This window comes from Lynx canadensis, chromosome B4 (assembly GCF_007474595.2).
Source record: "Lynx canadensis isolate LIC74 chromosome B4, mLynCan4.pri.v2, whole genome shotgun sequence".
NCBI classification, from domain to species: domain Eukaryota; kingdom Metazoa; phylum Chordata; class Mammalia; order Carnivora; family Felidae; genus Lynx; species Lynx canadensis.
The window spans coordinates 138,433,158-138,460,271 of record NC_044309.1 but is presented as its reverse complement, the minus strand read 5'-3'; the positions used below and the strand labels follow the sequence as shown (position 1 = coordinate 138,460,271).

At 61.0% G+C, this 27,114-nt stretch overlaps 1 protein-coding gene across 1 annotated transcript in view; it reads right to left on the bottom strand.

Annotated features, from left to right (window-relative positions):
• The window catches only part of TBC1D22A (TBC1 domain family member 22A), a 324,756-nt gene that overhangs the window by 74,186 nt on the left and 223,456 nt on the right, over positions 1 to 27,114 (bottom strand). The window contains 1 exon segment of the mRNA XM_030322325.1: positions 16,855 to 16,982. Within this exon segment, the coding sequence (XP_030178185.1) occupies positions 16,855 to 16,982 (128 nt within the window).

Sequence of the window (27,114 nt, the reverse complement as noted above, 5' to 3'; positions counted from 1 at the left end):
CGTCTTCGCTATAAGGATGGCACAAACCGCCACAGTCCTGTCCAAATGGGCGCCTCTCTCCAGAATCCTCGAGCCCCCAGAGTCCCACTCGGGGTGTGGACACCATGTGGCACCAGCTCCCTGCAGGTTGGACAGTGCACCTCGCCTCCAGGGCCCTGACCCCGGGAGCAGAATGCTCCTGCAGCTGAGCACGAGCGAAACACAGAAGAGCCGCACACACGCGGCACACGGTGGGCGGGTGGGTGGGGGGGGGGTCCTCTTCTAACGCCCTTTTTAAAATAATACGGGATCCTTCCTGTTGCTGCCAGAAAACACACGGGCTCGGCCGCAGAGGCGCTCGACATGAAACCATGTCGGGTGCTCCCAGGGCTTGGACACAAAGGGCGCCTGCACATCATTCAAACCAGCTCACGAAGGAAGCCGGGGGCTCTGATTCTTACGCACCGGCGGGTGGCAGGGAGAAAATCCACCTCGCGGGAAATGTGCGCTTCGGAGTCTTTTGAAATCGGTTACTGTTCAATCCCAGCAGTAAGCAAGCACCTCCAGGTGAGGCACGCGGGTTTGCCGAAGGTGCTGGAGTGAAAACACGCTCAAAACTCAACACTCGGGTAAATATTTGCAAAACGCTTTTATATGTGTAGCTCAAGCGATTTCAACAGAAAGTAGATAGGAGACCAGGGTTTCTCAAAAGCTGAGCGTGAGTCAGTGTGTATTGGGGGGGGGGGGGGGGGGGGAGGAAGGGAGAGAGAGGGAGGGAGAATCCACCTGGAGGGAGGGAGGGAGGGAGAGAGAGAGAGAGAGAGAGAGAGAGAGAGAGAGGAGAATCACCCGTGAAACTGTCTTCCCTCCTCGCCTGTCTCAGACACCCTCTCCCCAGCGCCTTCCGAGCAGAAGGAGCTCCAGGTATCCAACGAGAACATGCCTGTGCTAGCGGACTACGGATGTGCATGGGGACTCCAGCGGCAAGCTCAGGTGACAGGCGGTGAGGGCACTCGCAGAGCAAGACCCGTCTCCCGGCTTTGCGACCTACCAGCTGGGTGGCTCCGGACAGAGCGCTAACCTGAGTCTCGAGCTCCGCATCTGTAAGATGGCCTCAACCGTGCCTCTGGCACGACCACAAAGAGGACAAGGGGCGGGCGGGGGGGGACACCCCCCACCATGCCGGGGCGCCGCCACAACTCCGGTGTGACCGGTGTTCCCTCGTGATGCGATGCTGGGGAGAGCTGGCGGGGAAAGCCTACCCCGTGGTCTGACCTCCCTCGGAGCCACGTCCACCTGCCCCAGCCACGCCACCACTTAGCCCCCCCACCGCCTCCGGCGGGCACTCGGGCACACACACTGGCTCTTCGGTGTCACGTCCCTGACGCCACTTCACTTAACAATCAGTGACAGAGCAGCACGCCCGTGTCGGATGCTGTTCTGGGCACCGAGGCCTAGAGACTGACCCAACCGAGGCCGGCCCCCCGGGAGCCCAGGTGGAGAGGGCCTGCCCCGTCTCCCAGGACAGCCCCTCTCCGGGCCCCGTCCCCTGTCTGTAAAGGAAGCGGTCCCCACTCTGAAGCACACTCACGTGACGACACGTAGCTCTGGCAGCAAAGTGAACAGAGGCTCGAGGCAGGCGGGCCAGGGGGCAGAGAGCCATCAGGAAGTGCAAAGACAAGGGAGAGGCTGTGGGGGTCACGGCCGTGAGCAGACAGGAGTGGGGAGGGTGGGGTTACCAGCTCAGCACCAGTGAGCAGGTCCTCCTGCCCGGGCCCCTTGGCCTGCAATCGATGGCGCTCAGGGAAGCCCGCGGGGCCAGCGCCATCCGGGAGTGACGGCGGGGCCGGATGCCCGCTGCCCAACTGCAGAGCTCGGGGTCTCCACCGCTCGCCTGCCCTGTCACGTGTAGCCGCGCTCTGCCTGGCCAGGTGTCCCATCTCTGCGTGACAGGTAAGGAAGCGCAGACACGGCGAGCTGAGGGGCTGTGCCCACCTCTCCCAGAGACAACGGGGCGGCACTGGACACGGACCCAGGTCTACGTGAGTCCAGACCTGGCCTGGCTCCTATACATGGAGGAGACAACTAGAAAGCTTCTAGAAGCTTGCACGGAACGGGAAGGGGAAGTGGGACAGGGGGCTGAGGGGCTCTGGGGCAAGGAGACAAGGCTGACGGACCCGCAGGGTGAGGGAACCAGAGCTGGGAGGGAGGGGACAGAACACGGAGCCAAAGCCCCCCTCGCTCCTCTACTGGAGTCTGAGCCGCGCCCACAACGAACACCGGAACCTACCTGCAGACACTCTAGAATGCCTGAACTGCACCCCCCGAACAGCCGGGCTTGGGTGGGGAGCCCTGACGGCCTGCAGCTGGGGCTGGAGAGCAGGCAGGCCGGCCTAGCAGACAGACACCCCGAGGCGGCCGTCAGTGAGGACAGACCAGACTGCTGTCCTGGGAGCCAGCGGCTGAGGGCCAAGGCGGCTGCGGGAAGTCCAACCGGGAGCCACGGTGGTGGCTGGATGGGAGACGGGCTGTGGAGAGAGGGGTTGGTGACAGGGGAGACGGGCAGGAATGAAGCTCCTGTCTCCGGCTTCCAGATCGGACAGGGCGCTGGGCTCAGGACTGAGAACCAGTGGGCTCGTCCTGAAGGACGTGGCTCCAGGCTCCGCTGTGAAGTCAAATCCGCCGTGCCTTCGGAGCCGGCTTACCCTTAACCACATTCTCCAACACTGACAGCACCCAGTGGGGAAGAGCCCTTAGAGGGGGAGCTCCAGCCCCAGGAGGCCCCAGGACCAGACGGAGAGAAGGGATCAGTCCACACCGGTGTCCGTGTGGGCGGTGTAGACCATCACCCGCCCCGACCCCATCACCCAAGGAGGGAGGGGACCCGTCCACACCACACCAGCTCTGAGGACGAGGAGACCGGTCTGTGCCAAAGACACGGTCCCGTTTCCCCCCCTTTCAAAGGCAGGGGTGGGCGTTCCCCCACTCCGCGGCCGTGCGCGAGGCCCCAGCCCAGCCTCCCCGCGGAAGAGCGCTCATCAGCAATCCGGGCAGGCTCCCGCCGCTGGCCCTGCTACTTGACTTCAAGCAGAGGCAGAGCGTCTTTTCTCTGTTATCACATCAGCGAGGGGAGACGGATGCCCGGATTCCACGGGCCTTCGAAGAAGTGGAGCCGCACACGCCAGCACAGCAGTGAGCGCCCCGCTGCCTCCGAGAAAGCCTCCCGCCGTGCGGACGACGGACACGGAGGGGCCGCGAGAGGACCTTCCAGAGCGGATGCCGAGAGGCGCGTCTGTGGAGTATGAATAATGCAGCGGGGGAGCCCGGCGCACAGAGGCGGCGGCTGGGAGCTGACACGACGGCGGCACGAGTGCCAGGGAACACGGGCGTCCTCGTGACGCCGGTGGTGTTCCCGCGAAGGAGAAACGGGAGTCTGACGCTGCTCACGGCCCGCGAATCCACCCGCGGCCAGCGCGACGAGGCGAGACTTCGCCACGGACCACACCTTTCCAAGGACGTGCTGTTCTCTGCCCGGCCGCGCCCATGTCACCTCGGCGAGGACCCCGGCTCCTGCTCTCCCCTCAGGCCGCGGCACCGAAACCGGGGGCCGCTTGCGCCGGGGATTCGGGCGGCCCCGCCTGCAGCCTGGGAACCTGGGGCCACTCAGGCTCTGAGCAGAGACGGCCGCTTCCCGAGAGCCTCGGCGCTCACACCGGGGCTCCTCGCTCCTTCGCCAAACAACCGAGGACGGGCCAGGGCCTCTCTGAGCCTCGGTTTCCTCTTCTGTGACCCGGCAGGAAGGCCGCCCCGCAGGAGCATCTGCTGACGGGGTCTGTGTCCCCGGTGTGTGAGGCTTACCTCACGATTCCGTCTCTCACGACGGCCTGTGTGCGGCCCTCGGGGCCTCCTTCTGGGTGTCCCTGGCAGGCGTGCGAGCACAGGAGGTGAGGCGCAGAAACGCCACCACGTGCCTGGCACACGTCACGTTGTCAGCTGATTTAGCAGAAGGCGCGTGGTGGTCCTCGGTCGGGAACTAGCTTCGTGAGACGCCATGAATCCACCCAAACCAGCTTTCCAACCTTCCCCTTTGCACACAGGTGTCCCTCCTCCCGGGGGTCTCTCAATGGCTGTCTGCTCTCCGGATCCCCGACAGGTGGACAACAGGCCCTGGAGGCTGCCTGCAGGTCCCTCTTAAGGACCAACCCCACTCTCCGGCCAGGGAAGGCCCAGCTTCCGGAGGAGAGGGCCACTCACTGAGCGGTGGGGGTGGGGGCGGGCCGCCAGTGGTGCTGGGAACTGGCCGCCAGCATCAGACATGGCTCATTCCACAGAGGTCGAGCCAACCCTCCTTCGCTCCGTCCTGGCCCCTCATCTCGAAGGCCCCAGGGCCCTCCCACAGTCTGCCAGTGTGCCCATCACCTATCAGTGGCTCAGAGTCCTAAGGGGCACGCACGTGCACACACAGGTGCGCGCACACACACACCCACACGCACAAACACACACGCACACTCCCAGCCAGCAGCAGGGGCAACGGGCCAACAGGTGTCCTAGGGGAGAGCACAGCAGAGTCACTGGCTCCACCCCTGCGCTCACGAACAATATAATATTACCTAACGAACCCAAGTACTCAAAATGAATGCGCGTTCCAAATAAACATTCACAGACACAAGTTATCACATTAAAAGCATCCTACTCTAACCCCAGATTCGACTCCCCCAGGGCATCTGTGACTCTAAATGAGAATTCAGAGTATGCCTGCAGAGGCTCGTGGTAACAAAGTGACAGGGGGCCTGCTGATACACTGTTCAGGGGTCAGGGGGACCCCGACGGTCCTGGGGGGGCCCACTGCTGCACTGAGGGCCCCGCCACCTGTCTCCAGTTCACGCCCACCGAAGCCATGGAACCAGGCGTTGTGTGCTGGTTCCCAGAGGAACAGCCCTGCCTGTGGTCCCCCTGGCCCAGGACACTGAGCAAGCCCGGGCTGGTGCAGCCCCAGGCCGCCAGCCTGATCCTGGAACAGATGGCAGGCAGGACACTTTTCCACTCCCCTCCGAACACAAAGAAGAGAAGGAACAGGGCTGGAAAGAAAAGCAGGATGGACAGGACCCCCAAAGCACCGTACCACCTCCTCACTGGCCAGAGGCCATCTCGTCCCACCACCCTGTGCTTGCCAAGCACCTCTCGCAAGAGAGGGTGACAGCCAAGAAAGAACTCACTGGAAATTGACACAAATGGGCATTTATTTGGCAAACAGAATTGCAATTCGGGAGACACCGATTCAGGTAGAACCTGACTTGGGCCCCAAGGAGGACAACGGTGTGGGGTGATAAAGGCGCAAGGTCACAACTGCAGGGCCTGTTACGTCCTCCACACAAAACAGGGACTGAAACTAGGCTACGTGGGACGGACGCCTGCTGCCCTGGATGGGTCCCCCTGCAGGTGGAGGACGCGGAGGACGCGCTCGCCACGGTGAGGACCGAGTATAGTCAGCTCGCAGAGGGCTGAGAAGTTCACAGAGTTCACGGCTCCTCCGATGAGGACGTGCACAAATCCCTCCCCCCTGACCGGCTCCCGGCCCTGCTCTAAGAGAGGCGTCTTAAGTGCTGAGGGTCGGGGTGGCCCAAGGACCACAGGTTCCCCGGAGGCAGACACTTCCCGTGTTCTCTCCCCTGGCACCGAGCACACACCCCACGCAAGTGAGCGCTGCAATCCTGAAGGACCATGATCTACACCACCGGTAATAAGACACTCAGGAGCGTTCCCACAAGTGTATTATTTGCATCTCACATGTCACAGTCGTCCCCTTCCCAAGTACGGCAGAACTCGGGCTGTGCATGTAGTGAGGGCAGCATGGCCTTGTGCACAAGGGGCAGTCCCATGGGGCTGGGGGACCCCCCCCCCCCCCACACACACACACCCTGCCCACTCCCTTGGCCAGTAGCCCCAGGAGGACCTCGAGCGGCAGATGAAGCCAGGCCCCTGTGGATTTCCTCCAGCCCCTGGTTTCCCAGAACCTTCTGTCCAGAGGCCTAAGAAGTCAGACAGGTTGCTTAAAGTCACGCTGCAGATAAAATATTCACGAACATATCCCTTCAGAGCTCAGTGAGGCTGTGACAAGCTGTTACCGCGGTGTGACCTTGCGTGGGGCTCCAGCAGCCCTGCTCTGGGGATGTGCAGACCCAGGCTCGGGGCTGGAGGGTCCCGGCGATTGCCAGTGTCACTGGTCTCGGCCTCCTCATGAGCTCAAGCCTGGACAAGGCTGGGTCACCCGTGGCTCCAGCAGAGGGACATTTTGATTACCAAGCCCTGTTACCTCTACTCACACGTTCCAGTTCCCCATCCACAGCCACAAAGACCACGTCCAATGCCAACGCCAGGCCCTTGTGTCCCAGGGTGTCCCTCCCCAGCCACGCCTTCCCCTGCCTCACTCTTTACAGGAGGTGGGAGCCCCCTCCCCGCTGGTCTGGGTCATTCATTCATTCATTCATTCATTCATTCCACTGGCGTTCCGGGTCAACCTGTGTGTGTGTCCAAACCGGTCACTCAAGAACCAAGGGGCCCGTCCCAATGACTCCACAGCCGGCTAGGACCCGGTGGTCCACGGTTCCCCAAAAGGAAGTGACAGGACACACGCATCTCTAGCAAGGACGGAGCAGCACGGTGCTCGGCGAGCCTCTGTCTATGGGGCCAGGGAATCTGGTGACACCTGGGGGGACAGGTGGGGAGGCAACACCACACTGCTGACTCCCACTACGTCATGCAAAGCCCCCGGTTCTTCCTCAAACTTGGCAGGCCCGGGCTCTCCCAGCCCACACCACGCACTCGGCCCCACTGAGCCAGTTCCCCCCAGGAACTGTCCCTCACCCCAGTTCCAGACGTGACTGCCACTTTGCGACAGCACTTTCCAGAGGTGAACGCGTGGCCGTCAACAAGGAGTTGCCCTGTCCGGCCTGCCGCCGGGCAGATGCACGACAGTCACTCTTTACGTAACCTCCCACAAGTGAAGATTTTATCTGTTGTGAAAGTTAGCCCTCAGAGACTAAAATACAGAGCAAACTTCTCTGCCCAGGTCAGTGACAGTGTGGAAGCTGCTGGGTGTCCCGAGCCACCGCCCAGAAAGCCACTTGCTCCCGGAAAGCATGTGGGGCAGACTCGGGCCCCGCGTACGTGGCCAACTGTGCCAGAGCAAAGTACTGAAGCAGGAAGACATCGTCTCCTCAGTCCCCAAGCCTGGAATAAGCCGATAAAGCCCAACCTGATTGAAATACGAAGAATGAAAGTCTTTGAGTCGCTAAAGACATTCTAGATACTTCTTTAAATACCACTTCCAAATCCCCAGGACGCTGACTTTATTGCCACCGAAGGAGCAGGGACACCCTCTCCCGGCTCCTCCCCGCAAAGTTATCAGCGGTGAGCACAGTCTTGCTGAATATTCTCATTTCTAAATCCTCACCCAGCTGACAGTGATCTATGCCTGCTCCCGGAGGAGGGCAGACATGAAAAGCTTACGACCTCAAATCTTAATGGGCTTATGAAAAAGTATGTTGTAAGGAGACCTGCTTCTCCAGTTTTATTAGATTAACCCAATCCATCAGCTTCAATGCCACCTGGCTCACTGCGAATCGGCGCTGAGGCACCCTGGAAGGTTCAGGAGAGCCAACAAGGGCCGTCGCCCGGCCCACAGTGCGGCGCTCCTGCGGGGGCTGCCCTCAGAGAGTGTGCCTCCCCCCCGCCCCCCAGGTGTGGCCAGTGACACTGCTGCAGTCACCCTGGAGGACAGGGGCTCAGGCAGCCTCGTAAAGGGGCTGGGAGAAGACGTCCAGAAGGACCCCTGGGAGAAAGACCAGGCCGTGGAACAAAGGACAAAAGGTGTAGGGGCAACCCTGTGCGTGACTGAAACTGGGCACCGATCACTGAGGCAGCCACAGCCTGAAGACCCAGCCCCCGGGATGCCCGCCCCAGCCTCACCCAGCCTCCCAGCCTCCACCTGCCGCGCCCCAGCCCCCGGAAACCGCTCGGCTGGACCGCCCCACCCACTCTTCCCTCTGGGTCTCTGGGCTTCGTCCACCCAGGGTACGGCCCGGGGGGAGGGCGCCAGGCCCCAGCACCATCAAATTGGCTATCTCCACCCCTGCCCTGAAGGGATGGCCCGCAGTACAGCAAGGGGACTCCCCACAGGTGGGGCTGGTGGGACCAGAGGTTACTCGACAGGCAAGCGTGACAGGTGGGGCTGCGGGTGTAGCCACGGTAGTAGGTGCTCGTGACGGCAGGGCTGGAAGACCGGCCACAGTAACCAGCACCAAGCTCTTTCACGGGCGGGAACCCAGGCTGCGGAAGCGAAGTCACCCTCCGGGAAAAGAGCCCCGAGCGCCCGGCAGCCTGTGGATGAGACCACGGACCCAGACCCGCCCCCCCACCCTGGCCACCCACTGCCCGTGGCCCCAGCTGAGAGCAGCGGCCTCCGCTCTGCCCCGACACCCAAACACCATGATGCGGCCACGCCCAGCACACCTCCCGAAGAGCAGGCCGGGCCCAGCCACGTCTTCGGCCTCCAAACCCGCTCCTACCATCGGCAAGCACTTCCTGGCATCCGGCTCTGGGCCCAGCCCTGTCCTCAGCTCAAAGTCCTGCTGAAATGTCCTCTGGGAAGCCTGCTCTATACCCCTGGGCAGAGTGAGGTGTCCCCAAGTCCCCAACCTCACCACCTCTGGCGGAGCACGTGTCCCCCGCCAGGCAACGGACCCCTAGGGACAGAGATGACGCTCTGACATCTCAATGGATCTGGGGCCCACGTCAGACCCCACGCAAACAAGGGCTCACGTTGGAGAAGGTGGACGAGTGGAAGGAGTGACTGGTGGTCGGACAGATGGACAGATGCAGGTCGTCAGCAGATACGCATCCTTGGCGTGAGGGCCAATCACACACAGTGCCTGGTTTGCAAATCCAGTATCTTCCCGTCGGTTCCACAGTGACCCTTCATGACCAAGCCACAGCTGTCCCCTGCCTGCGGCACGGCAGCATCCATCAGGCCCTTCCTCCACACCCCCCGTCCTGCACACCCGCTGCCCACGCGCCCTTGTTCCCGGCGGCCCTCCTGCTCCACAAGCTTCTCGTTCATTCCGCCCAGGCCTGGGCTCTCAGGACTCCTCCTTCCCCGAGACCTCTTGCCAGAAGCCTTCACCACGGGAGCAGATCCCATTCAGGGCCCACGATGCCCTCGCTGCATCCTGGCTTGCACGATCCCAGGGACCACGCGGCCTGGTGCGCCTTCAGCAGAGGCGTGCGTTAGCGACTGTCTCACAACCGGAGGCCAGGCTCTCTCCCTGGGACGCGGGCTCCCTGAGGTCAGGGCCCGTCTCTTCCATCACTGTGTCCCCAGGGCTGAGAACAGGGCCAGGCCCAGGGCGGGTGCTCAGCAAACATCAGCTGACTGGATGAGGCAGGGGGCACCCACCAGGTGCAAGGTCGAGCTCCTCCCCAGAGATGCGGGCATGTCCTCTGGAGCTCAGGGAGGCCCTGCCCCTCACCGTCTCTGACGCACCTTCTCCAGGGTCCGCGAGGACTGCACAGGCCACGCGGCAGAAAACCAAAACGCTGGAAAGATTTCACCTCAAATGAGGCAAAAGGGCCGACTGCCCTGAGGATGTCCCAGGAGCAAACCTGGCAGTGTCCTGATCAGAGCCACCTCAGGACGCGTATCCGGGAGCGTCCGGGCGCTGGGGCGGCCCCTCGCAGCAGTGGGCAGGTGGGGGCCCCAACCCTCCCCCGCTGCCCAAGCCGGCACAGCCGGCCCACGGAACCCAGGGGCTCACACGCCACTCCCCTACCACAGGGTTTGAGGCCAACGTCCCTTCATAACCCCCTCCCGCCCCGTGGCTCAGCAGGCTGCAGAGGGCCTGGCCGGGGCCACGGAGACATGGGCTCACGGCAGCGGTCCTGGCTCCTGGGCACGGCTCCGGCCACGCACTGCCTGAGTGACGCCGACCTGGGCCCCACTCTCACCGTGGTGCCATGCTGGGCACTGGGGCACGAGCGAGTCTGCAGGAGGCAGGTGCCCAACTGCGGCTCACGGTGAAGGGAGATGGGGCCTTGGTCCCCTAATTCTGAGACCCCAAGGCCCAAACACAGACTGACGCCCTACCGACCCCCGGCTGGAAATGTGTCATCGGATCCCCATGGCGATCTCGCAACACGCGCTTCGGGAAGCAACCTGCCCAAGGCTACAAGGGTAGAGCTGCGCTCGGGAGAGAGGCCGTTCTGCCAGAGCCGGGGGCCCACGTGACACGTCCATACAGATCTTTTCCTGGAAGGACCCAGGTCCATTTGGCCGCAGGTGGGCCACTGGGTGCTTTATCGGTATTAAAAACACCCTAGGACCCGGTCGTGCCGCTGCCCTGAACACGTGTGCCCTGGGCGCCTGGGGGCCTGGGCCTCGAGCACCGGCACGGCCTGCTCTGAGCGGCTGTGTGTGGTGGCCCTGCCTCAGGAGGTCGCGACCTAAGGCTGACAGCACGCAAGTAACCGGATCTGAAGCCTGGAGAGACCCCGCGGTTCCTTGCACGTGATTTACCGCCAGCCCCGTGAAGAGCGTGACTGAAGACGCCCCTGGGCGTGTGGGCAGTGGAGGCTGTCCTACTTAGAATTCAGGTGGCCTCGGGTACCACGAGGAAGGAATTTAGTAAATGCCTTAAGGTAAACGAAGTCATCTTGCAACACTCACTTGACAGGAGGTTTTTCCTCGACTTGAACAAAATCAGTAGGTGTGGGAAGCGTAAGACCTCCGATGGCTCCCTCGGCACCAGTCCCATCTACCAAAGACGGCTCCGGCCTCAGTGCAGGACAGGAGCCATTCCCCGAGCCACGCACACTTGCCCACGAGACTGGGCGGTGCTGGGGCCGGCGGGTGGAAAGCGGCATTCACCGGAACACACCCTCGGCCCGAGGGCCAGCTCCGCAGTGGTCACTCCCCAGTGTCACTCCCCGAGGACCAGCCAGAGCCCCGATGTCCCCCGGGGACCCAGCCCTTCGACCCCAGCTGTGGGGTTCCTCCTTCCAGGACACACCCAGGCGGCACACTCGCTTCTGAATCGGCCTTGCGGGACGTCAGGGAGGAAAGGACCCCAGCCCGTGGCAGGGGGAGTCCCCACCACCCAGTGAGCCTTGCCCACTGCCTCCCACCCCCTTCCCACACCTGCACAGCCACACCACTCGGAAGATGGGAAGGTCACCTCGACACAAGCTGAGGTGAGCCCACCCCACCCCAAGTGCACCTGTCCACAGCCATCGACGGGCAGCATTCCACTGACCCAGTGCCCACGGGCCTTCCAGGTGGAGCTGCCCGCTCCCCATGATGCCCTACTGACCCTGCCCCCCCTTCCCAGAGCTGCACCCCACATAAGGCAGCCACTCACTGTGTGGGCCCATTCGATTTAAACTTAGAGAAATTAAAACTAAAAATTCCGTTCCTTGGTCACATTTTCCAAGAGTTGAGTAAGCCACTATGTCTAGAGGTGATCCCACCGGGTACTTCCATCATCCCAGAACCTTCTACTGGACGCATTGCTCCGGAATCCCTCCCACTGGCTCTGTGCGCACCGGGTTTCCCCTCCCTGCACCCCTCTCCCTGCGCCTCCCTCCCCACTCCTCGCCACCGGGGCCAGGCGCCTGCACCTGTATGCACGTGATCACCCACGGCGGGTTATTGAGAACAGTTACTGAGAATGATGCAGCCAGTGAATGTGGGGGCGCACAGATCCCTTGGAGACACTGGTCTCATTTCCTTTGGATAAACAAATTGAGCCAAGTTGCAAGTTAAGCGTCAATCTGTGAAAATCAGATGCGTTTCTCTACCCTAACAATGAACCATCAGAACGAGAAATTAAGAAAACGGTCCCATGCACAAGGGCCGCAGAAAGAACAAAATACTTAGGAGCGAAAGACTGAAAACTGTAAAACGCTGGTTGAAGAAACCGAGGATGACACAAATGGGAAGTGCCCCACGCTCCTGCACTGGGCAGTTAACACCCTGAAAAGGCCCACACAACCCAAGGCCATCCACAGATTCGCTGCACTCCCCATCAAAATTCCCATGATATTTTCACAGAAACCGAAAACAATCCTAAAATTCGTATGGAGCCACGAGACCCCGGAAAGCTAAAGCACATCAGAAAGGCATTTAGTACACAAGAATGCCACGCTGGAAACTCCACTCTGGTCTCCGCCCTTGGGGAAACCAGCCTTTGCCAACTGCTCTGGGCCCGTCTCGTCCCCGGCAAGGTCCCCTGTGGTGGACACCGCGCTCCCAGGGAGGTGCATGAGCCCGGCAGATGCGTGGGAGCGGCTCACCCCAGACTGTGTCTTGGGGCTCAGGGACTCTGGCCGACAGCCCACAGGGCACATCCCCTCCGCGGATCTCGGGAGGGGGGGCAGCCAGGCTAGGGCACAATGGCAGCTCCTGTCCTAGGACCTGCCAGAGGAGGAGCTCCCACAAGTCTCCCGACACAAAGTGGGACCCCGGGACGTGGAGAGGGAGTACAGACGAGCTCGGTGCCCTCCCGGGACCCTGCCACTGCAGGGAGAGGCCTGAGGGGAGCCTGGGCCTCAGAAGGCACCGCCCCATGGGCCCAGAGCCACAAGCACAGTCCTCGGCCCGCCAGGGTCACAGGCAGAAGCCACGTTTGTGCCGTTTTGCCACAGGTGAGCAATTCCAGAGAACGTGCGTGAAATCCAAAGACGGTGAGCGAGGGGGGCCCAGAGCCGGGGTGCCGCACACATCCTGCCTGGAGCAGCCCCGAGGGGAGACGGGAACGAGCCAGGGGTGGTGGCGCAGCTGGAACGTCCAGTGCGCCAGGGAAGCATCGTTCGAGGCCCCTCTACCAGGGAGGGTCCCCCGAGTTGAGAGCTCTAGGGAAGCACAGCTGAGCGGCTTTCTTGCCAAGAACCAACCCATCCACCCCGGAGGTTTAACGCAGGGAGGGCCCAGGCCCACAGCGGAGTGAGCGGTGGGGGCCCAGCCCCAAGGCTGCAGCCCCACAGGGACAGTCCGGCAGGGGGACGGCGGTAATCCTGGTCACATGACAGGCGTCCACCCGGGGTGCTCCAGATAACCCCCCAAGGGGCACCTTACGGACTGAACTGTGTTCCCCCAAATTCACAGGTTGCAGGCCCCCAACCCGCGGCGGGACAGGGCTTAGACACAGGGCCTCTGCACAGCGAGTACGGTTAAGGAGGCCACAGGCGGCCCTGATCTGCTAATCTGGCACCCCTACTAAGAGGGAGACGGGCCAGAGAGCGCTCTCCCCGCGTGAGGACGGGGTGCGCAGGCCGCCACCCGTGAGCCAGGACGGCAGCTCGCACGGGAGCCACCTGTGCAGACACCCTGCTCTCCGACTTGGGTCATCCACCACGGAGAGAACGGACGCGTGCCGTGGCCTATCGGCAGTGGCCGGTTGTGGCGGCGACAGCGCCCTCTGGAGGGTGTCCCGAGGGAGGTGTCAGGTCACTCGAGGAGGCCGGGCAGGACCTCTGGAGCTGCAGGAAGCCGGGAGGTGCCCAGGGGTGGCACAGAACGGCAAGGATTAGACAGGGAACCTGCACCCAGCAGCTCACAACCGTCTGGTACAGCTGTTGGCGTCGGAGAGCCCGTGCAGGTCCGCGGCGGTTAAGTCGAGTGTGCGCTCCACTCAGTTTCCTTCTTCACTTCGTGCCTTTTGCTGTCCGAGGATCCCATCCCATCCGGGACACGTTGTGTGCAGTGATCCTGCCTTTTCGGGCTTCTCCAGGTTGACGCCATTTTCCCAACTTCCCTTGGTTTCCATGATGTTGACGGGTTTGAGGCGTACCGGTCGGGAACCCTGCAGAACGTGACTCAGGATCCGTCTGACGTTTTGCTCGGGGTTGGGCTGGGGTCCCGGGTTCGGGAGGAAGCCCACAGGTGAAGGGCCCTCCTCGTCCCGCCCCGTCAGGGCGCCTGCCTGCGGTCGGCCTGACTGATCCCCGAGGTGTCCGCCTCGGCCACCTGGCTGAGGCTCCCCCACCCCCACCCCCGTCCACGCTGCCCTCCGGGGGTGAGCCCGTGTGCGCGGCCCACTTGGAGGGAGGGGTTCAGCCCCAGCTGCTCCAGGGCCCGGTATCTGTGGACGTGTTTGGAATCCTCTGCGTCGCAGACTTGTCTCTTGGCTCATTTACTCACGAGTCCGTCTTACGTCATCAGGGACTCGGGCCTGATTTTAGGGTTCGAGTTTCGTACTCTGTTGGGGAGCCTGCTCCAGCTTCGGCCCCACCCGGTGGGGTGCGAGCTCGTCCTCCCTCTCTGGCACACCCGCCCCGCCCCAGCCCTGCGGTCCGCGGGAGGACGCCGAGCTCCCGACATCACTGTCAAGTCGCAGCAGAACGGTGCGGGAGCTGTCAGAATGGGGACCCCCCCCACGACCCCCACCCCCGCCAGCTCTGAGTCTGCCCTCGTCCCAGAGAGCAAAGCCGACGTGCCTCCTGGCAGGCGCAGACCAAGGGGTTGGCTTGGGGAAGAGAAGGGAGTCAGAGAGAAGACTGAACAAAACAAGGGGGCAGCCTGGCAGATCGTTGGCCCCAACGGGTTAGGGACTGACCACCTCCCCTCCGCGGCTACAGACCGAGGGCGAAGGCCTCTCTCATCCGAGTCATCAGCATCCAAGCACCGCGGGAAGGGCGGGACGCCTCCCTTCCACCGTCCGGGGCTGGGGAGCCAGAGGCAAAGCTGGCGGCCGAGTACCAGAGGTCCAGCAACCCGCTCCCACGGCCGGGGCTCTCCGGGAGGCCGCTGCCCCCTCCGGCCACAGCCACTCACACCAGCACCGTTTCCAACAACGTGCAACGTGCCCGGAGGGCAGGGGCCCGGGGGCCACCTACCTCCCTTTGGCACGGCCGGCTCTGGATCGTCTGTGCTGTTTAAATGCCTGTTTTCACGCCTGTGCTGACCTCATTCACATTCACGCCACTTCCTAGCTGGGAGCCTGGACAGAGCAGGTGTCTGCAGACCCTCCACTGACACACGACACCGGAGGCCTTCACGCTCCCTCGTGAGGGTTAAAGAGCTACTCTAATGGCCCAGCTAGTAAACACCCCAGTTTAGGGGAGAGTGATCGCCCGGACGCCATCCCGTGATTACTACGTATTTTCATTGCCAAAAGATGCAATACAATTTCATGGTTACTTGGGCCTGTAAAATAGAAATATCCCCAATTTTTAAGATATGAAAAGGTTTATGACCAGGGTACTGTCACTTCAAGAATGAGTCCACGGTACAAATGAGTCAATTCATGACAAAATTTAATTTCAGGAAAATTAACTCAATAAAGATGCCACAACTGTGCTTAAAGTTTTAATACCTATTAGGAGTTTTAGCGAGGTGGCGCAGGACCGCGGACGCGCAGATCCATTTCCTGGCTCCTCAAAACACAATTGACTTCATACCTAATTTATCTGTAATGGGGACAGTATTACAAGGAACCTGGTGTTTAATGAAGAGGCAGGGTCTTCAACAGCCTAACCCATCACAAATGGAGAGCGTTCCCAAGTCACGGGATATTAAGTTTGTTTCCTGTGATGCTGCTGAGACCCAGTTAATAGCACCGGACTGATGGCCACTTTAACCAAACAGCCCAAGGAAGGCTTTATGTCCCAGCAAATGTCGGTGGCCAGAAACTCTGTAATTGCCAGGTCCCCAGAAAAGTAAAACCAAAGTGGGGCATCTGCACACAAGCGGCTGAGTGGTCCTAAATTCCGTAGCGAGCATCACCAGAATATGCGAGCGGCAAGAAAGGATGGCCAAGTCCAAATGCTGGGCTTCAGAGCCACAAGACGGTCGCGGGCCCCGCGTGGGGCACAAGGACCACCGTCAGGAACAGAACTCTGAGGACTCCCGTGACCGCGGGCTCAGAGTAGGACGGCGGCAGGCACGGGGGCTCCGACCCCACAGGAAGAACGCACGGTCCACACCAAGGCCCCTTCGATGGAGGGAAGGGGAGTGGAGGACAGGACAAGCTCTAAAGCCTCCTGCCTCCTGCCCACACGGTCACGGATGTCCACAGACGAGGCTCCCTCGGCGGAGCCCAGCCCACCGGCTGGGACTGACCCTGCCCGCAAAGCAGCCACCGTGGGGAGCTCCCTTCCCGGTCTCCGAAGGTACACCACCCCCCACCGGTCCAGGGCCCGCGGAGGGCTGACGCCCACGGCAGCAAACACCCTGCCTCTCGGTGAAGAAACCGGCCTCCGCGGACCCCGCTCCCGGTCACGTAAGGCTCCTGCCATCTGCAGTGATGACGAACAGCGGGCGTGTGAGCCCCGCGGTGCGGCCTCGGCTTCGGCAAACATCTCCAACGAGAATGAAAAGGTGCTAGAATAAGCAAGGGGATACTCGAGGGAACAAAGGTGGTTTGTTCCAGAAAACTCAATCTCCTGAAGAAACGAGTTCCATCAAAATCGGTGGAGAGGAGAAAATTTCATATCGCACTGAATCTGTCAGTGATTTTTTTAAAAAATCTTTATTATGAGTAAACTCAAAACGGAGACCACACGTGAGTCCTGAGTGTGATCATTCCCAGCTGCTGCGGCTCAGGCACAGAGCCCGCCGGAACCCCGGGATCTGGACCCGAGGTAAGCGCTCGCGAGCCCCAGGGATGCAGTCACCGCGCGGTCGGAATGAAGTTCAGCTACAAACAGAACTACGGGAAGTTCTTCCCGGTTTTACATCGACTCAGACGACAAGACGCCAGGGACGGACTTTCAAAAGACCGCCTTTCACCGAGCAGATGCCGAGAGGGCAAGGGCAGGTGCAGCTCACAGGCCCCGGCGGAGCGCAGTGGGGGGAGGCGGGCGGGCACGCACAGGACAGCTCACCTGGTAGGTGTCCCACAGGCGGATGGTGCAGTGGAGGGGCACCTCCCTCATCAGCAGGTTGTTCATCCAGCGGAAGGCGAACTGCAGGTAACGCACCTCGTGCCGCTCCAGGTGCCGGTGCACTTGCTCTGCACGAGACAAACACAGGCCCCGAGGCCGTCAGCGAGAGCCCCCTGGGGTCCACCTCAGAGCCACCCGCCCCAACCGCCAGACACCCGGGCCTCGTCCCCAGGGAGCCAGGAAGCCATTTAGATGGACTCTTGCTCCGGGAAAGTGAGCGGTGGCAGCCGCAGTGGCACGAGGACACCGGCGAGGACCACTCCCGAGTCCCCTGCTCCCGGGTCCCCTGCTGCTGGGCCCCCTGGGAGCCACGCAGCAGGTGCCCCACCCCCAGTAAGAGGGGCAGGGCCACGCCCCCCTAGTGGAGGAAAAACTGCTGTGAGAGGTCAGCAGACGCTCCGGGGCACGAGGTGAGCGCTTTCTCCAGCCAGGGCGAGTCCACCACACCCGGGCTACGGTCCCAGGAGGGACTCGGACAGAGAGACGGCAAGCCCGCCGGCTCCCAAAACCACCTCAAGCTTGTCCCAGGCAAATGCCCCACCTGCTCCGGGACCCGGCCAGAGAGGGGGCCAGCGGGACACGGGCCTGGCTCTAGGCCGGTGCGTCTGGATTCCAGGTTTGGGGCTGGACTCCAGACAGCTGGCCTCTCAGAAGGACGAGGTTTTACCAACCATCCCTTCCCTGACGCACGAGCTCCCACCGACCACGAATGGCTCCTCCCATCCTGCTCTGCAGCCTTGGTCCCCTGTGCTGCCCAGTGGTCAGCGGACATCTCTGCCGAGTGGTCAGCAGCCTGCGGGACAGGCTCCAAGCTCCGTGAAGCTCCCTGGTCCCTGAATTCTGGTGGTGTCACTGTGAGAAGCAAAGGCCCTGGGGTCACAGTGACCTTGCTGCTTCCCAACATTCTGCCCCGAAAAGCTCCACCCTGAGGGGCCTGGGAAGTACCTGTGTTGTTTCCTAAAACAGCCAAGTACCACCTAATGGGTCCTGGCTGGGAACAGGGAGACCCTCCCACGCTGACTGTGCTCGATCAGGGCCCACCGAGTACTGCTAAAGGCGCTCTCTCTGCACGCACCTTTTGAGCTCCTGAGTTACATGCAAGTTCTTTCTCTCTGGGGCTTACCTCCCCCTGTGACCAGCCTTGAGAAGTGACCCTGTAAAAAGTTGACAAGGTTTCCAGTCCTCCCAAAGAAAGTTCCAGAACTGGCAAATAAACAAGTGTTCGTGTTTTGTTGCTTACTGGTTTGTCTTTACTCGTGTTCCTGGTAACCTGCAATACTGCAGAGAAAAGGCTTTCCTAACCACCAGGCAAAAAGGAGGGGACAGGGGAGGGGGTGCCTGGGGAGCTCAGTCAGGTAAGCGTCTGACTCTTGATTTCAGCTCAGGACACAAGCTCGTGGTTTGTGAGTTCAAGCCCCACATCTGGCTCCACACTTACAGTGCGGAGCCTGCTTGGTATTCTCTCTGCCCCTCCCCGCTCGTGCTTGCTTTCTCTCTCAAAATAAATAAACTTAAAGAAAATTAAAAAAGGAGGGGACAGGAGGGTGAGAGGACCCTGTCCTGAGAGCCTCTGCATCGCACAGGCAGTGACTCCGGCTGAAGTGTGAGTGCCTGGTGGGGAGGTGCGCCCGCTTACAGGAGAGGAAGGCTGGCCGCAGAGAAGCTCCGGGCAGCCCCGGTTCCCGCCCCGGCACCACTGGGACACCCCACCCCAAACCAGCACCGTCCCGGCTGAGCGCAACAAACTCGCCTGGGCGTCGGATGCGGCAGGCAGGAGGGACGCCTGCGGCCGGGTGTGGGGGAAGCGCTGGGGCACGCGGTGGAGCAGACCCGGCGGCACGCTGTGAGAGCGGTCACAACCGGACAGTGACTAATTGCACGGGGCTGGTAAGAACCACACAGGCTCACCCCCGAGCCCTTGCAGCCCGCTGGGAGCAAGGTGCCAGGGAGGAGGCCGAGGGAGGCAGTGGGAAGACTGCACAGGCCCCCAGCCCGCCACGTACTGCCTTCTCAGGGACAGATGTAGGGACCGAGGGCTCTGCGCACCGCACAGGGCAGGCCCGGGCCCAGGGTGCCGAGGCCAGGAAGCGGGCAGAGAGGGCAGGCCCGGGCATGGGGGCTCCGGCGGCTGGCACCCACTCCCCGCAGTATTCGCCTCCTGCAGACGGGGCTCCTCCCCCTGGAGGGCAGTTCACGTGGCAGGGAAGGGGCTGGTTTGGGGTTTGCTCTCTGAAGAGGTCCCAGCACGAGCCCAGGCAAGCTCATGGGAAGTCCGCATCTCCCCACGACTGGCCCCACCCATCCTCCCTCTCGGAAGCCTGAGAAGGGCACTTCTGTGGACGCGGAGGTGGAACGGAACGTGGGCCAGGGAGCCAGGCAGTAGGGGCCGGGTCAGGGGAGTAAGAACAGATCACCCTGAGAAACTTCCAAGGCTATTCTCCCCAGTAAAACAAACAAATAAGCATTATGAAATAAAGTCGATCATCATCATTAGTTTTAGCATAAAATCTAAGCTTTCAGTGAACTGTCTTCTTTGCACTAGGCGCCTGGGAGCTCCATTTTCGGAGCCCGCTGACCCACAGACAAGGCCCGTCCCCCCGTCCTGGGCACTTGGTGAGCCCAGGAGGGGAGGCAGTTGAGGAGCTCAGAGGCAGGTTGGCCGGACCCCTAAGTGCAGCAGGGGTGACCTCCGCGGCCCCCGCACAGCTGGACGTCACCCTCACCTCCGTGGCTGTTAGAACACAGGTGTTCAGACCCTTCCCAACTTTCTCCACCAGAACCTCTGGTCTGTCCTCGTCAGCTCTCCAGAAGAACCCCTCCCAGGGGCCCCGAGGCTCAGAGGGACAGGACTTCAGCCTCTCACACGGGGTCCAGGTTGCAGAAGTCCCCCCACGGGGCAGGGCAGGTGCAACGCACAGGTGCCACACTGCAGTCTACCTAACCGTGTTCTTCTAATCAACTTGGGTCTTATTAGATACGGCTGGTTTTACACAAACTTCATTTCACTCCCAGAGAGAAGTGTCCACTTGCTCCGGGGGAGGTGACGCGGCCAGCAAACGGTCCATGGCGGGGCCTCCTCGGCAGAACGGAGTCACAGCTTGTCACTGAGAAGGGCCCGCCGACGGGAAGGGGTAACCGTCTCCCAGGCTGTCAGCTCAGGAGCACTTTATGCCAGGACGCTGCCCGACGACACCCGGCCACCCCGTGTCGCTCATGCCACCGCCCTCCTCCTGCCACCCACCCCGTCCCTGCCCAGTGCAGCGCTATTCATGTGCCCAGCACCTGGAGAGTTCTCTGAGACCCGCCCCCCCCTTTCCTGGTACTACAAACACCCCCGAGGAGAACATTTCTCGTGCCGTCTGGGGCTTCACTGCTCAGGGGACATGCCCACTCCAGGGTAGGTGCTGTCCCCAAGCGCCCTCTGTGTCTGTCAGATGATCGAGTGAGTGAAGGAACCGTGAGTGAGGGGAGAAAACGTGACCGACCACGATGGACGAAGCCCCAACCTGCAGTCTTCCTTCTCCGCCTCTGCTCCTCATGCCACGGTGCCGAGGAGCGTTTTCGAGACGTGACAGGACGCTACTCTTTTTTTTTTTTTTTTTTTTTCCAACGTTTATTTATTTTTGGGACAGAGAGAGACAGAGCACGAACGGGGGAGGGGCAGAGAGAGAGGGAGACACAGAATCGGAAACAGGCTCCAGGCTCCGAGCCATCAGCCCAGAGCCCGACGCGGGGCTCGAACTCACGGACCGCGAGATCGTGACCTGGCTGAAGTCGGACGCTTAACCGACTGCGCCACCCAGGCGCCCCGGGACGCTACTCTTTTTAAAGAACTGAAGAATGACTTCTTTTTTTTTTTTAAATTTTTTTTCAATGTTTATTTATTTTTGGGACAGAGAGAGACAGAGCATGAACGGGGGAGGGGCAGAGAGAGAGGGAGACACAGAATCGGAAACAGGCTCCAGGCTCCGAGCCATCAGCCCAGAGCCTGACGCGGGGCTCGAACCCACGGACCGCGAGATCGTGACCTGGCTGAAGTCGGACGCTTAACCGACTGCGCCACCCAGGCGCCCCTGAAGAATGACTTCTAACCTACAGTTCTCAGCAGCTACAGAACTAAGCTTCTGGAGAGTTCTAAGGGCCCCCAGCGGCCCCTCCATCCAGGCCTGACCTTTGCCTGTTACCCCAGGGCACCAGCTGACGGCCAGTCTCTGCCGTGGCCCGGGGCACTGACGCGGGCGCTCTGGTCACTGTGAAAGTCAAATACGATAACTACTTGAAAACCCAGCAGTTTAGAAAACTTGCGATCTTACCGAAGACGCCTTGTCCACACAGACAGAGTGGCGTCACCTCCCCGCGTGTGCAGCTGGCAGCGTGGAGAGCAGGCTGGGCAGACACAACCGCTGCCTGGAAATGGCCCAGAAGGAGGGAGGCCGGCCCAGAGACGCTCCGGGGACAGGCGCCTGGTGGCTCCTGGTCCCGCTGGCCACTGCAGCCTGCCACTCTACAGGGACATGGCCAGCGCCTCGTCCACGGGCACGGGACAGAGCCCCGCGACGCAGCCAGTCAGCAGCCTGGGGCCCCCCGACGCGTGGCGGCCAGCCCACCTGCCCCCGTCAAGCCACCCTTGCGGGCACGGCACAGCCCAAACCCCAGCAAACACAGCAGTGCGGTGGTCACATGTTAAAAGCCGGGAAGGTATGCCGACTCCGAGTTCGGTAACGCGGATTCACGTTATGTTTTGACGGGTCACCACACGCTCAGACACTGCCTCGCGTCCTCTGCTCCTGCCCAGTAACACAGTGGTTTGTCCACGGAGGGGCCATCCAGCCCCGGGCACCGATGAGGGGTCATCACCACGCTCTCCCCGGGGTACCACCAGCGGGTCTTGCCCTGGACCCTGGCCTCCTGTAGGACGGGGACCTTGTCTGGGCCCACGTGTGCACACGGAGCGAGGCCCGGCGATGAGGGGCAGCGATGGCCACAGCTGGAGACCCGCGGGAGACGCGGACAGGACAGAAGCTGGGGAAGCAAGCCGCCCACGACAGCGAGGGCAGAACAGCCCCTGCCTCCGCAGCCAGGCCCATGCTCTGCCGTGGCACACCCAGCATGCTGAAGGACAAGGTCACCAGTTTACAAACTCGGGAAACAGCTCTAAAAGCGTGCCCAGAAGGCAGGGGACACCTTTTTAATGTGACCTGGCAAGCGAACAGATTTGGAAAACTAAACTCCTATTTGCAGAACACCTATCACTGAAGTAACCTAAGTAAACAGTAACAATTAACCCTTTCTCTTCCACAGTGAGTTCCTCCTGGGGCCCCACCTGCAGGTAAGTCCTCCTCCCCCTCCCCACAAGACGCGGACAGTGGCGGGCCCGGTCTCAGGCTTGGCCCAGAGGAGCCCATCGCAGCCAGACAGTGCTGACCAGTGCCCTTCCTGAAGGGGCCAGGCCCGCAGGACCCTGACCCGGGGACGAGTGCACAGAGGCCGGCTGGGTGGTGCCCACGGATGCGGGCAAGGAGCAGAGGGCCAGAGACAGGACTCAGGACTGCCCCACCCCACGTCCTGCAGCAGCCCCACACTGCCAGATGGGTGCAGGGACTCGCCCTGTGTCCCCAGGTACCAGCACCGGGGGCACAGCCACTGCTCTCTACAGAGCACGACCGGCCCATCTGGGAAAGCACGGGCCACGGGAACAGCCAGAAACCTGCCGCCACCTGGCTAACCCCACAAAGATGCAACGTCCTTCTAGAACAAAAGCTCCTCATCCATCAGCTCTTTCAGGGAAAATGTACCGGGGATCCCCCCCGCCCCGCCCACATACCCAGGCTGTGTGGAAGAGGAAGCAGGGCAGACGAGACCTGCGTCGTCACCTCTGAGAGCTCAGCAGCTTGGAGGAGAGACACAAAATAAATTCAACCTTGAATCTGACAGTTGTCTGTTGCAGTTGTCAGAATAACCGACCCCGCATGCCCAGGAGTGCCCGGCCTCCTCTCTGCCGGGTGGAGGCCTCGGCGCTCCCAACAGGAGCTGGAAAGGCAAAGCCCCTGGAGCTCTGGGGGGTCGTGACCCCCAGGCATGGCCTACGTGAGGCCCCACGGCAGGAGCACCCGGCCCGCCGACGAGACGTTGCTCATGCAGGCGTGGTTCTCGGGAAGCGCGTCACGGAGGGTGACAAAGTGGGCCCACCACGGTCCCCCAAACCCGCTCGCACGTGTGGGACTCCTGGCGGGGGCCGCCTCCTGGCTGGATGGTGCTAAAAAATGGACAACTAAACTCTCCGCGTTGCTTTCAATTTATATACGTCGGGGCTGCAAATGCATATGCTGAAAAGCTTCATTTTTCCTATTTTATAAGTAATTGTGAGCAGATGCTCTGTCACTGATAAAGGTAATTTGGTTAGCAATAATTCTGAATTTGAAATTTTCCATTTCACTGGAAATAAGAGTGTACATATAATGAATGAGCAGGCAGATGTAATTATTGTCATCTTTCAGGTTGAAAACGTTTTCTTCATAAAACCCTCCATGGCAGGCCAGGGCACTGCGATTGTCGTAAAGTCACCAGGAAGGTACCTGTCATAGCGACATGCAGGGAGGCCACCACGGTGTTTGCAGGACACTTTCCTCAGCACTTTAAACAGCAGATCTACAGACTGGAAATTCTACTGAAACATCTTGCCTTCTTGATTAAAAATAAAAATAAGTTATGCAAACGCATTGTGTTCCAGGATTTATGCTAAAGAGGAAAAAAAAAAAACCACGTATCCCATTGACTTGGCATAAAAAACACATACTGTTTATGCAGGGCAGACACTACTTAGATTTATTTGCCCAAAGAGTGAGCATAATTGCTCACACTTAGATACCTGACAAAGAAAACCGTTCAAAACCCCTCCGCAAAGCTGAGAACAGACATGAATACATCACGCTTCTGCCGGGCAAGGCATGAATAGGCTTTGATCTGGGGGGAAGATTTCAATTCTCCATCAGTTAAACAGATAAAAAAAAAAAGAGAGAGAGAGAACAAAACGAGAGCCACCTGGCAGTGAACATGGGCCTCTTTGCAGCCAAGAAGTCCCTTGGCTCACCACCCTCCCGGTTTGCAGGACTGGTCTGTGCTAATGCTACAGAGGCAGGGCCCGGCCGCATCCACGGGCCACAGGACCCAGGCCTTGCTGTGCAGGGGTCCGGGGGGCTCGGCCAAGAGGAGGGGGCTGAGGCAGAGGGCAGCAGGGGTGGGCCTGGACGGGCCACGTCCATGAAGGAGAGGCCCAGGGCTCCCCACTACAGACACCCACAGAGGTGCCCTGAAGAGGGTATGAGCTGGAAGGGGGTGGGGTGGGCAGACGGGGGAAGTGAGGGAACAGAGTGGGACCTGGGACCTACAATTCCACCCTGCAAGCACAGGCCACTCCCTAGCAAGTCCCTGCAGGCAGACAGTCCTGTAGCCCCACGGCAGGGGCAGTGAGGAGGCTGTGGCCGGAGCCTGGGCTGCTGGCCTGTTCTCTCCCTTGGGCGGCAGGTGAGCCTCAGCCAGACACTAAGAAGAGTGCTAAGATCTCAGGCTTACAGTCAGGAGAGCCTGGGTTCAAATCCCAGGTCAGCTTCTGGAAAGTTCTTGAAGGCTCTCTCTCAGCGCCCCGAGGTTCTCCTCCAGACGGCCCGCTCCCTCACGGCACTCTCTCAGGGAAGGTCCCGGCACAGCGGCTGCCGTCGCCCCGTGTGTGGCCAGAGGCGGGGGATGGGATGCCAGGAAGGGCACACCCGAGCCAGCCCTGCGGCACAGGTGCACAAGGGGGCCGTGGTGAGGGCACCTGACCCCAATGGCAGCCGACCAGTATTACCGCACACGGCGTGCTTTGTCGGGCAACCATCCTCCTTCTGAGCGCACGCTGCCGCACTCCGATAAGGGCCACTTTTTGCCTCAGAAACTGGAATGGAAGTTGACGGGAATTGAGATTTATTTAGAGCATTTAACACCATCTTAGGCACGTGCTGATGGGGTAAAGAGAGAAAACGCAACCCCGGCCCATCCGGTGCCAATAACCCGGGATCCCAGCGGGTCCCACCCCACGGGGTGACCATTCTACACCTTCTTCATCCTCCACGAGCAACGGGGAGCACGCGGAAGGCCAACGAGAACCAACGAAGCTGGGCTCCCAAGGGCGCCTCTGTAACGTCACACACTACAGGCGCGCCGCGTCTCACAGACTGGACCACGCGCCTGGTCAGGGAAGCCTCCGTGTTCCATAATAAGAAGGGGCGGGACTGGCCCCCGCCCCCTTCCCGGGAGGGAGGCTCTAAGTCCTCAGACTCCCCCCCCGGGGCCGGGTGTCCCTGTTATGCTAACGAGAGGGGTTCTGGTGAGGGCACCCCTCGGCAGCGTCGGGATGGGGACTGAGTGGGACCCTCAGCAGCCAGACGATGGGGAGAAGACGGGAGCTGGAGATTGCGTCTACACAGGGCCCATGATCCGGTGGGTAGCACTATGGGGAGACCCAATACGCTCTGGACGCCCCGCCCCAGCCGAGCTTCCGTGACTCCATGGGGACCTTCCCCAAGCTCATTCCGTGGTTCTTGACCTTACCCTCCACAATAAAACCACCGCTGCAAGTATAGTGCTCTCCTGAGCTCTGTGAGTCATCCTAGTGGACCGTCGGACCCACGGGAGCCACGGGAACCACTGAAGCAAAGGCCACTCTCTCAGAAGTGCAGGCGGCCTAGGGACCATGGAAGTGCAGCTGGTGTCTGAAGCAGAGCCTCTGGGGCAGCACTGAGCCAGCCCTTAACCTGTGGGGTCTGCTAATGACAGAAGCGCACTTGCGCTTGGGGTACAAACAAAATACTCCTGCCAGCATCAAATGCCCAGAGGCCGCGATCCAGAAAGACCTCCAGAAAGAGGCCAAACACATTTTCCCAAAATAACTTCTCCAAGGCTGGCTTTGACATCAAGGTCATGTCAAGCGATTACTATCTTCTCACGCGCTCCACGCGAGGGCAGGGGTGAAGGCGGGTCAGACCCACACGGCCGCTGACCATGCCGGAGCGGGAGAGACTAACACGGTCACCACGTGAGCACGAGGACAGGCTAGAGTGTAGACGCCCCCAGGCCCCGGCCACAGACGCCACCAGCCACCCCGGGGACCCAGTGTGCACACAAGCAGGGAGTGAAATTACGCCTCCCGGCAGGATGTAGAAACCAGTGTTTATGTGACACCACAACATGCGATCTTTCCATCTTTAGAGAGGTATTAAGGCATATTTTGTTGACAGTAACATTATCTAAAATACAAGTGCTTCCAGAGCTACTCAGAATCGAAGCGACGAGGCATTAAATCATTCTCACCTCACAGATGTGCTCACAGGCTTCCCCACGAAGGCCTGTTTTCCTCTCAGAAAGCAACAACAAACCTGATTTATTGGGAAAGGACACAGATGCCAGAGCGGCGTCCCCGGGGCACCCAGAGCACGGAGGGCCTGATAACCCCCCGCAAGGCCACCCCTGTCGTGCACGTGTGCATATCGGTGACGGCCCAGGCACACAGGAGGCGAGTGGACAGCAGACCAGACGGACGGGAGCTGGAGGGGCCTGGCCGCGTCCCACCCAACACGCGTACGGGGCTCTAGATGGGGACACGGTGAGGACACTGAGGAAGAGTACCCGCCCCAGGTTCCATCTGAGATGTGATGGGCCAACAGGGGGTGCCGGGCCTGGCCCCCGCGGTCGAGGCAGCACAAAGCCTCCGGGAGGGTCTCTGGGCTCCCAGGCCCACGACAGAGGGGAAGTGGGGCACAGAGCCAGCCAGAAGTCAGGGAGACGGGCCCTCAATCCCAGCGTTGCAGGGAAGGTGGGGGAAGGGAGCCCACGGCACTGCTTCTTTGCTCGCTGTGTTAGTTTCCTGATTCCGTAACAAACCCCCACACGCTCACCCGTTGACAACAGCGCACATCTGTCATCTCACGGCCCCTGTGGCTCTGGAGTCCAGAGAGGACCTGGCAGGCTCCGCCACTCGGGGCTTTCCAAAGCTACACAAGGCCGCGCTCTCGTCCGGAGGCCCAACCAAAGTAGCGCCCACCTCCAAGTTATTTCAGGGTGCTGGCAGAATCCATTCCCTTGCAGGGCTATGACTCAGGGCCCGGCTCTTTGCTGGCCGTCAGCCAGAGGCCACCCACACGGCCCTGCCACGTGAGCTTCTCC